At 39.6% G+C, this 11273-nt stretch overlaps 1 protein-coding gene across 2 annotated transcripts in view; it reads left to right on the top strand.

Annotated features, from left to right (window-relative positions):
- Positions 1–203: 203 nt before the first annotated feature.
- The window catches only part of TMEM135 (transmembrane protein 135), a 241190-nt gene continuing 230120 nt past the window's right edge, over positions 204–11273 (top strand). Inside the window, exon 1 of one of the 2 annotated variants that reach the window (XM_003365362.5) lies at positions 204–815. In XM_003365362.5, the coding sequence (XP_003365410.1) occupies positions 675–815 (141 nt within the window). In that variant the 5' untranslated portion in view covers positions 204–674. The remainder of the gene's footprint in view (positions 816–11273) is intronic. The other variant, XM_023645602.2, reaches the window with a different exon arrangement.

The following is an 11273-nucleotide window of genomic DNA, read 5'->3' as shown; positions in this document are numbered from 1 at the left end:
GCTAACAGATTTTTCAAGCCTTCTCAGACACCACAGAGCTTAGAAAGCCCAGCAGTTGGGAGCAGTGCGGTCGCAAGCAGCAGGCAGCCTTAGCTATTTATTACCTGGCACTCTAGGGAAGGGGAGCTGACAGTCTGAGGAGGACGGTTGTCTGGGCTCAGCTCCCAACAAAGACATTTAATCGCTTTCTTCCACTGCCCTCAGTTCTACTTGGCCGGGCTTTGAGAGGACGGAGGTGGAGTACAATGCGACACAACTGAGCCATGATTGCGCATCAGCCACGGCGCTCGCGCTCGGGCGCGGGGCCGCGCGTGAGGAGTGCGGAGGCAGGCGCGTCCCCGAGCTGCCCTCTCACCCTGTCGGCCCCCGCCGGGCTCGGAGGAGCGGGCGCGCGCCTCCGGCGGAGGCCCGCTTGAGTGAGTGCGCACGCTCCGCCTCTCCCCGCCTCCCCGGTGAGCGCCCCGCCCCCTCGAGCTGCGATACGCCGGGGGCTCAACATCCGAGGACTTTGGCCCTGAGTAACCCGGGTCGCGTGACCTTTCCCCTCCTTTCCGCACCTCCCGCGGCCGGCCGGGCGAGCGGGCGGTGGCTGGGCTGGCGGTGCCGTCCGTCCTTCCCACGTCCCTCCCTAGCATCGGCTCACCCCCGCCGGGCCCTGCGCGCGGCTCCTCGTCATGGCGGCTCTCAGCAAGTCCATTCCTCATAACTGCTACGAGATCGGCCACACTTGGCACCCTTCCTGCGGGGTCTCCTTCGTACAGATCACCGGGGGCGCCCTGGAGGAGTCCCTGAAGATCTATGCCCCCCTGTACTTGGTGAGACCCGTTAGCCCGTCCCCCAGGGCGAGTTTCGTAAGGAGGATGGGCCAGGAGTGCAGTCGTACTCCCGAGGGGCTTGGGGGACTCGCCCTGTGTAGGTTTCTCATTTGGAGGAGTCAGAGTGTTTTTTGCGGGGGGGTGTGGAGGAGGGTGGGATGATGGGAGGTCGCAAGAGGTGGATATCCCACATCCTACGCGAGACGGTATTTATGGGTCAGCGAGGCAATGAGAAATGGCCGGCAGTCTTTCCTCATCTAGTTCCCTCTTTTTTGCCCCTACACCCTAATTTTTTTGTAAGGGTATATTTGACAGCAAATTCCCGTGACTTCAGGTCTTGTATCAGTTTGGGATGACAGGATTGTGGTTTGAGGGTTTTGCAGGTGTTTTTGCAAGTTCACAAAGTAGACTCCTGGTTGAGATTTCGCGTGGTGATTTAAAGGGTGGTTCTAGTCTTTGGGTCAGTAAAGGTGGTTAGGAGATCTGACTTTATGTCACCCAAGTCCTTTATTACATGTAGGGCAATCTAAGTTTGCAGGTTTTAATAGAGAATATGTGGAAATATGTGTATGTAAGCACTGAGAACTGTTAAAGAAGTTTGTCCTTAAATGTTCTCACTGGCATTTTTTTTTCAGTAACTTCGTCGTTGATACTAAAGATTTATTACTTTGACTGTTGAAGTTCATTGCCTCATTATCTTGTCCAATAGAATCTGTGTCTTAAGAAGGCAGAGATCATATTTTTTGTGTATTTCTTGAAAGTTCCATATTCAATGGATGGTCACTTCTTACCTCAAATTGAGTAATAATTTGGATTTGTACCCTAATGTGCCTAAAAGTGTGACATGGACATATCTGTAGTATTTGTTGAGAAGTCTGATTATTTATTACAGCGATAGCACAGGAGAAGATGGCAGCTTTGAGCTTGCAGAAGCCAGTTTCATTTTTATCATATAGACTGATGCTTTTCAAACTTCATTGTGTGTTAGTTAGGAATCCCTTGGAGATCTTGTTAAAATGAGCATTCTGATTCAGTCGGTCTGTGGGGCCTGAGAGTCTGCATTTCTAACAAACTCTCAGGTAATATGGAGCTGCTGGTAATATTGATGTGCAAAGAGCTACACTTTGAATAATGATATAGAGTCTAGTCTGATAAACTTATTATTGGAGCTGGAAGTTTCTCCTTTGATTTTCTTTGGCAAAGATTCATGTTTATCTGCTTTTCCACATGAATTGTGGCCAGTCTATAGCTCAGTTTTTTTTTTAATAGAACATCTAGAAACTTTACTGAGCTCTTGATATGTTCAATAATACAAAAAGATTGTTTCTGCCTTTAGAGGATTATGATGCAGGTGGCGAGAGAGTTTATCTATGTAATTTCTGCTTCTGAAAATCCATAGCACTTTTCTTGTACCTCATTTATTCATTCAACAACTATTTGTTGAGTGTTTGACATTTGTCACGTCTACAGCCTAGACAATTTATTGCTTATGTTCCATGATAGGGAAGTTCAGGGGAGCAACAGGAACATGGGTTTTTCTATTCCAGCAGGTAGAGTGGGGGAAGGGGGTGGTCAGGAAAAGTTTGTGCTTTACTGTTACATCTCCAACTAGATTAAATACTTCTTGAGGATAAATTCTCCATCTTATTTGGACTTATGTCTCTTACAGCTAGATATTTCAAACTTTTGGTTGCTACTCCTGAGTGAAGTAAAATTAGTGAGAACTGCCTATTATTTTAAGTGAAATAGAAGAGAATAGAAAAAATTAGCACCCATTGCAGGTACTAAGTATAAGCATTATTTCATAACAGTTTTGTTTCATGACTTACAAATATATGTGTGGCTAGGGTGACTTAGAGCATGTATTGCAACGCTTCGATCTTTATCAGTGTTGGATAGTTGTTGATTCAGTATGTAACCCCAGGTGCCAAGAGACAAGGGTATGGGAAGAAGTGGGCTTTTAAAAGCGATCAGGGACATCTGAATTTGAATCTCAGCTCCATCAGTTACTAGTGTTTGACTCGTGCATGTTACTTTGTCTCTGTCTGTGAAAATTGAGTGAAATAATGCATTGAAGATGTATCACATATTTTCTAGTTCGTAGTAGGTCTTGAATAATTAGGCATTTTTTTATTCCCTCTTCCCCCAGTGGTGCTTAAGTTAGATGTGAAGTTCATTGAGGGTGGCTAGGGAGCGCTCCTTGGAGGAAGTAGCATTTGACTTGGGCTTTGAATAAGGCTGGGCAGACATTGATTCATGTAGTAGATATTTATAGAATACTTATTCTTAATGGAGAGGAGGGAGAATAATGTGAATCGAGGCAGAAATCTAAATGACGTTGTAAGAGAAGCAGTATGTATATTGATTGGCTAAAACAGAAGTTCTGTATAGAGGAGGTGTGAGTGATAACAACTGTTTATTAACCACTTATGTACTTAGAGCCTCACATATTTCATCTTAGTTAATCTCTACACAGCTCTGTCTTATTATCCTCATTTCATAGGTAAGAAAACTGAAGGTTAGAGAGATTAAGTGACTTCTAGGATTCAGAACTAGTAAGGGAAAGAGACAGGATTCACTTCTAGGTTTTTTTTGACTCAAAGTCAGACTCCAGGCCAGACTAAAGGAGCCATTGAGATTTTTTTTTGAGCAAGGGGATTACAAGTACAAAATGGTGCTTTCAGATGATGAACCCGGTAGCGCAGGCTAGACCGGATTGGAAAGGCTGTTTAGGAGTTGATGCAGTAGATTCACTAAGTGGTGAAAGAATCGGTTTCCGTTGAATGCCACTCTGCAACTTACTATCAATGTGATCTCAGGAAAATTACCTTACCTCTCTGAGCCTGTCTGCTTACTTTGCAGAAGATAATTATACCCATCTCTTAGGACTGTTGGGAGGACTTAAATGGGTTAATAGTGTTTAGGCATAGCAGCTGTCACAGAGTAGGGCCCTGATAAAGTGTTGCTCTTATGAAAATGGTGCCTTCATTAAGATCTATGTCTCTATCTCCTGTTAGAATGGTGGTTTATGTTCAGAACTAGCACAGTACTTCAGTAAGCGCTTAGTAAGTGTCCGAATGAGCACAGATATGAATGAATGAACGCATGAATAGTTCAGGAGTGAGGAGAATTTGGCAGGTCTAAGGAAGTGCCGTAGAGAATGGAAGGGCAGTTTTAGAGTCATTTTACCAGAAAGGCGTTTCACAGGAGAGGTTATTTCACAGGAAGAATGAACAGGACTTAGAGATGGAGAATATGGTAGTGGACAGAATGAGGACTTGTTTATGCTTCTAGGATTTCAAGTCTGATTGATCCTGTTGCCGTCATTGATAGAAAAGGAGAAGTTTTGAAGGGAAGCTGGTTTTGGGGAAAATTTTCATCAGTGTGTTTTCTGGAGCCTATAAAATGGGTCTTGTCTATCTGCTTTTCATTTGAAATATTAGTGTGTGTGATGTACTCAACTGCTTCCTTTGGTTCCTTTCATATTTATGCTCTTGTTCTATGCATCTGCTCTCATGCTTCTGTTTCATGTTGGCATCCACAACTATTCTTAGTTAATATTCACCTTCTAATGCTCAAACCATGTTGAAATGTAGGTGGACTATTCCTTTTAATAGTTAATCTTTGACTTTTCACAATTTGTAAAAAACATCAAATCTCAGCATCAGTTTGTTAAAGAATCTACATATGTTGTAATATATGCTAACAATTTATACACGTACCAAAAATGTATTTCAGGAAGTTATATTTTCTTTCTTTCTTTTTTTTTTGAGGAAAATTAGCCCTGAGCTAACATCTGCTGCCAATCCTCCTCTTTTTTTGCTGAGGAAGACTGGCCCTTAGCTAACATCTGTGCCCATCTTCCTCCACTTTATATGTGGGATGCCTACAACAGCTTGCCAAGTGGTACATGTCTGCACCTGGGATCTGAACTGGCGAACCCTGGGCCGCCGAAGCAGAACGTGCGAACTTAACCACCACACCACCTGGCTGGCCCCATATTTTACTTCTTGAGTGTTAGTTATTGTCACACGTACACAACAAGTGGTACCCCTTGCCATGCACATACACACCAAACAGTTGTTAAACTGTTTAAACCCCCGATTACCACTAAAATTAATGAAAGCATCGTGCCCTCGGTAGTTTGTGGTGGATTTAGAATACACAATTGCCCAATTAGGGGGATGGATTCTATGCTGTTCAAGTTCTTAAGTGCCTTCTCTAAGAAGGAAAACTTGTTCACTTATCTTGGGTGGTTCTAAGACCTTTCTTAGCTGTGCTGTTCCTAGGTGACCGTCTTCAGGACCTCCGGATTAGGGTACTGGCATTTACCCGTAGCCGACTCTATAGTAGAACCTTTTGCACTTTTGGAAAGGAATAATTTAAAAACCTACTTTTTCATTGAGCTTTAGATGTTTGCACCCTTCCTCAGAGTATGAAAATCTTTACTTAATATATGCTTCCTTTGAACCTTATAATCTAACAGATTGTAATGGGTCAGTTCGTCACCTCTAGACTCTGAATAAACACATAAGCAAGAGTTGGAATTCTAGGAATAAAAAGGCAATTTATGGACAGTCTCTAGTTAGTTGCTAAAGGCTTGAAAACCACTGACTGAAGAAATCAGTTCAGTGACATGGACTGATTTTTTTTTTTTTTAAATGTTCTTACACAGTTTTATTTTATGGAAAAAATGGTAATTCACTTCCACAGCTTAACTCCACTTACAAGAGGCAGTTCAGATTTCTGTATTTCAGTATGGCTTAGGAGGCGGGAACCTGGATGCTGGGATCAAATTGCCTATGTTATAATTCTAGCTCACTGCTTGCGAGCTGGGGAACCTCCCATGAATTACCTAGCCACTCTAAGCCTCAATTTCTGTGTCTGTCGTATTGGAGACATGGCACGTTTTAACTCTGGAGGTCCTGGTGAGGATTCAGTGAGGCATAATATGTAAAGTGCTTCTGCCATATAGTGTGGACTGAGTTTTTAAAGGCAGTGGTTTAGCAGGTTTTCTAGAGAATACGAGACCAGCAATGAGACTTTCGAAATTTTGGTAATAGGCCATTCGTTTTTGTTTTTTACTTTGGGGAAAAAAAAAGAGAGAGAGGGAGACTGAAGTCATTAAGGAATACAGACTGCTGAAAATATCTGTGTGGGTTATTTGACCTGTGGAGATGGTGGAATTTGTAAATATGTGGACTAATCCCTCTTTGATTTTTGCCTGAGGCCTATTTTAGGGGTTGGAGATGAGGGACTTATTTTATTTCTCTATTCAGTAAGTAAATGATGAGTTTTACCTGTTTTGTTATTATCTCTTTGGAGATGTAACAGTCATTTGATCTTTTTCTTTTAAATAAGCAATTAAATGATGAATTTTCCTATTAACATGACATTTTGAGTTTGTTGAACTGATTTTTACATTTGACTTGTTATTGTTTGGCTGGCCTCTGTTGAGTACAAAGCATACTGCTAACACATCACTTCTAATTGAAAGTTGAAGATTTACTGTTGCACTGAACACTTTCTCAACTCACTCTTTTTTGTAGCAACTATCTCTGAGTAAAGCTGGCCAAATCTGGTTTACTATTGTTTGCCCCTTTAGTTATCATAGATCAGGGATGAAAAATAATAAATATTGGAATATAGGCTCTAAATCATCATGATCCATTACCGTTCATGTTTCTGGGTCAGTAGATTTTTATTAAAACAGATATTTGGTTGATTTAAAGAAATTTAAAAAGCCTTCAAATCCTTAACAAGTATTTTTCAATGCCAGCGTTATTTCCTTTTGCATAGTCACTAGAAAATTCTCTTCAAATGGAAAGGAGTGGTCCTCTATCTGGGAAAGTTTATTCTCTTCAATAAAATAACACATTTTGGTGGAGAGAGAAGCAGCCCACCCTGGAGGAGTGAGGGAGCCAAATCCACACTGGTAATCTTGTGGTGACAGATTTTCCATCAGATTGCCTTCATACCCAGCTTTCTAGTTGATTCAGTGTGATATAAATTATTTTGAATAACCAGATCTCTTATTTATTATTTAGAAAATTGTATTTGTCCTGAACTTTTGACTCTAAAACATTTTTTTGATTATTTACTGATAAATATTAATGAAAAAAATAAGACTAAAGGAGGGGAGACTGAGATTTGATGATTAGCTTTAGTAATATCTGAACCTAGACTATTACTAGTAGGATATTTGTCCCGTATTCAGTTACCTGTTATTTATTGAGTCTGCTCTTTGCACGGTGCTATGAATAGCAGCTCTGTGCTATGTGGTATGGTAGAGAGTAAAAAAATGAATGGGACGTACTTATATTGAGAGTTTATAGTCCATGAGGCGAGATTAGGCATGAGTTATCCTATAATACAAATACATTGAGATAAATACCATAAGGTACAGACAAAATGGTTTGAGAAATCAGAGGGAGAAGCTCACATGTGACTGGGAGACAAGAGGAAACTTAGTGAGGGAGGTGGCATTTTAGTGGCCTTGAAGGAAAAGTAGGATTTGGAAAGGTAGAAATAGATGGTGGATAAGGGAGAGGAATGGCTTGAACAAAGACATTCAGGTAGAATAGGATGTGGTATGTTTTGGGGAATGGCAGGTGGAATTTGGATTTTCTTTGTTGTGGTAGGCGGTCAGTGGAGGTTGCCAATGGGAGGAATATGCTTGAAGTAGTTTCATAAAGCTTAATCTGGCAGTGGTATATCAAACTGTTAGGTTTAGTGGCATGTAGAGTAGGGAGAAGAATCAAATGAAGCTGTAAGATTTTAAGCCTTGTTTATTGGGATGTGTGGAAGGTAGTGCTTTGGGAAAAACGTTTTCAGTGAACTATGCTGGATTGCTTTAGGGCATGTTGAGTTAGCTACTAGTGCAGTATCTGAGTAGAGAATGACCAGGACACATTGGGAAATGTAGAGCTGCTGTTCTAGGGAGAGGATGAAGCTAGAGATTTAGGTTTAGATGTCATAAGATGGAGATGAAGGTTGAAGCTATGGTAGGTCAATAAGGAAGAGAGGTTCTTAGGTTAACAAGGGAGAGAGTTTAGAAAGAGAAGAAAACCTGAGGAGTGCTTATTTTTGGAGTAGAGGAGAAAGAAAGAAGCAGAGAGGTATGAAGAGGTTGAGAAGAGTGTATGGCAGAGAAGTATGAGCAGAGAGTTCGGGGAGGTATTGTTAAGAGGTGGGAGGAGCCTGGGTTTGAATCTCAGTCCTGCCGCTTAATAGCTTTATAACCTTGAGAACCGCAGTGTTCTCATCTATAAAATGGGAATGAAATAACTATCTCGTATCCTTTATAAGTCAGCACTTGTTATTCTTCGGCTCAGAACTCTCCAGTGGCTTTCCGTGTCAATAAAATGTGAAATCTTTACCATGGCCTGTAGAGCCTTATGTGATCTGGCTGTTGCTGGTTTGATTGCATTTCATACCAGTTTCCTCTTATTCACCTCCATCCATATATGATTACATGATTTGTTTTATATTTTTGAATCTAAGCTTTTTATTTAGAACGAGGAGTTCTTGATTTCTGGGGAATATCTTAAATTGGACAACAGATTGTGAAAAAGGAACATTTCTAAGGAGTGAATGAATATGAGGTGGTTTCCTCTTTTTATGAATTACGACTTTGAGAAAAAATCTTGCCTCATATTTGTGCATAAGCAGTATACATATAAGTAACTGATTTTATTATGACAAGACAACCTAGATTGAAAGGCTGAAGCACAAACTTAGGTTCCATCAGTCTATCTGTATAAACCTTGATGGTGATAAAAAATGTGGTAAGACTTTGGTAATAGGTTTATAATTCATTCATCAAGTATTTATTGACTATTTGCCAGACACTGTGCTAGGTGATAATTAGGGAAGGGGAGTTAATTGGGGTGACTGCTTAACAAAGAGCTAAATAAAAAGTTTTTGTAAAGTCTTTTCAAAATATGTCGGTAAGGGCTGGCCTGGTGGCCCAGTGATTAAGTTCTCACGTTCTGCTTCTTGGTGGCCCGGGGTTTGCCGGTTCGGATCCCGAGTGCGGACATGGCACCGCTTGGCAAAAGCCGTGCTGTGGTAGACGTCCCACGTATAAAGTAGAGGAAGATGGGCATGGATGTTAGCTCAGGGCCAGTCTTGCTCAGCAAAAAGAGGAGGATTGGTAGTAGTTAGCTCAGGGCTAATCTTCCTCAAAAAAAAAAAAAAAAAAAAGAGTTGGTAAATTTCTTGCATTATTTGTGTTACATATTACTATGTGCTTGCATTACACAGTGAATGTGAAGTATGTTTACATCCCCAAGGACTATACTAGGTACATAGTAATGCAAAATGTTAGTTGATGCTTTGATGATTAAGGGTCTTAAAATATTGTATTGTAACATAGTATTGTATTAAAGATTTGTTTGACTTTCTATTGAACCGAGGTCAAACTTTTAAATTGTCTTTTGATTAATCACTAATCTTAGCTCTCTTTCTATTAATTGATCTCCTCTGAAAGAGTGTTGTGATTTGAGATTTTTTTGGTGTGTATTTTTTCCTTCATGTTTAGTATGAGATGAGTCTGTTTCATCTTGGGAAAGTAGGAGTACAGTTAGTATTTGTTAATGAACCTGATTTATTAGTGAATCAAATTAGTATTTTAAATTGATATTACAAATTATATATGAGACTCTCCTCGTAATTATATGAGGGGAATCAATTGAAGTGAATGAATGCAGATTTTAAGTAATTTTGCTTTCAGCCATGTTGAAAAATAGTCAGTAAAATGAATTTTTGTGTGGAAAAAGGACGAAAGCAGCAAAAGCAGAGAAGAATGTTAGATCAAGCGTCATCAGATTTGAGCAAGTGCCTTTTACAAGAATGCTGAATTTACAGTGTTTTCAACTTATTATTTTTTTTTTAGAGTCTTGTGGTTCATTACATGTGTCAAATGGCTTTGCTTTCTTGATTCCAGCTAGACCTCAAGGTTTGGGTTGTGATTAGTCAGGTTTGGGAGTTGCCTTGAAGGATTCTGTGTCTATTGGCGGTGATGGAAGGATGTTTGCTCTGATCATTCATGATTTCTAAACCTGGAAAAAAGTAGATGTGGGACCATTTTTTTTTCAGATCTGTATCTCAGAAACTCTCAAGCCCAGGAGACACTGAATTAATCAGGATCAGACAGCATTTCAAAGTGTGCTCGTAGTTCCTTTTGGAGCCCATGAAGTGTTACTGTAATTGTATTTAAACTTGAAGTAATAAAACATCTCAGATCATATAAATACCTTGACAGATTCTCTGAAACTGAATCTCCCTTCTAATAAAATCTATATTTTAAATTAGGGTATTTAGAAATTTTCAGTTGCAAATGTTAGAAAAACTATTTTTACCTCTGTTTGTCTTCACCCATTTAAAGGTGTATAAATCGAGGTTGTTTTAGACAAAATTGTGAGGTCTGTGAAATTAAGCATCTTTTTAAAGCTTTCTTTTTCTGTGTTCTTTTCTCTGTCTCCCATCATTAAATTTGTGGTTAAATTTCTTTTCTGGTTCAGGTAGATGGTCAGGTTTATCCTCATCAAAAAATAGTAAGGGATTTCATATCTATCAAATAGTTGATGGGCTAAGACTTCAGCATAGTGAGTTTTGGCAAATACGTGAGTACAAGTGCAGTTTTTTAAAACCTTTTGAGAATGGCTCTGTCTTCTGTTAATGGAATTTTATATATCAACAAATGGTGAGGCAGTTTGGTGTTTTTCACTCAGCATAGTCCCCTGATACTTGTGATTTGTTCTCTTGCTCAAGTTGCCCCCACTCCTCTGACTGGAATCGTTAGTTTGCTCGAGTTCTGTTTTAAGGATTCAATTCATACACCTGTTATTCTCATTGGAGAGGTTGGAATGTATGTGCATACCTTCTGTTTTTCATCTGAATAAAGTTCTTCAATGAGAAGTGTATTATTAGAATTTTTCTTTATTAATTAAGGTGTTTCTTATTAGAGCCCATGATATTTGTCCTTAAGTATGCAGAAGATGGCAAAGTATGAAAATGTTTTAGATAAAGATTATAGTATTGCATCCTGAGTTATATCAGTAACAGGTGTGTGTTTTCAAGACTATCCTTACATTACCAAAAGTATTAATATTATTCAGTTTGGAACGTGGCTATATTGTAGGCAGGGCTTAATTTGAGTTTTGTTCTTGATTATATTTTGTCTCAATATTATACCTAAAGTATATTTTCAGGTTTATCTTTAAAGCCTATATCTCTTTTCATATAAATTTGAAAGTGACTCTTTTATTGAGAGTAAGGATATTATAAGGCTTAATGGTCATCACTAAAGCTGGATGGTGTGATTTTTGTTATGGGGGCCTTTATAGTAAGTAGCTAAGGAAAGCTTTTGAAGATTTGCTTGTATTCTCTGGCATATATTGTTAACAAAGTTCCTGTAGGGTTTTTTTTTTTTTTTTTTGGTGTTTTAATAAGCTT

The sequence above is a fragment of the Equus caballus genome, chromosome 7, assembly GCF_041296265.1.
Source record: "Equus caballus isolate H_3958 breed thoroughbred chromosome 7, TB-T2T, whole genome shotgun sequence".
In the NCBI taxonomy this organism is placed as follows: domain Eukaryota; kingdom Metazoa; phylum Chordata; class Mammalia; order Perissodactyla; family Equidae; genus Equus; species Equus caballus.
This window is presented reverse-complemented; position numbering and strand designations above follow the sequence as displayed.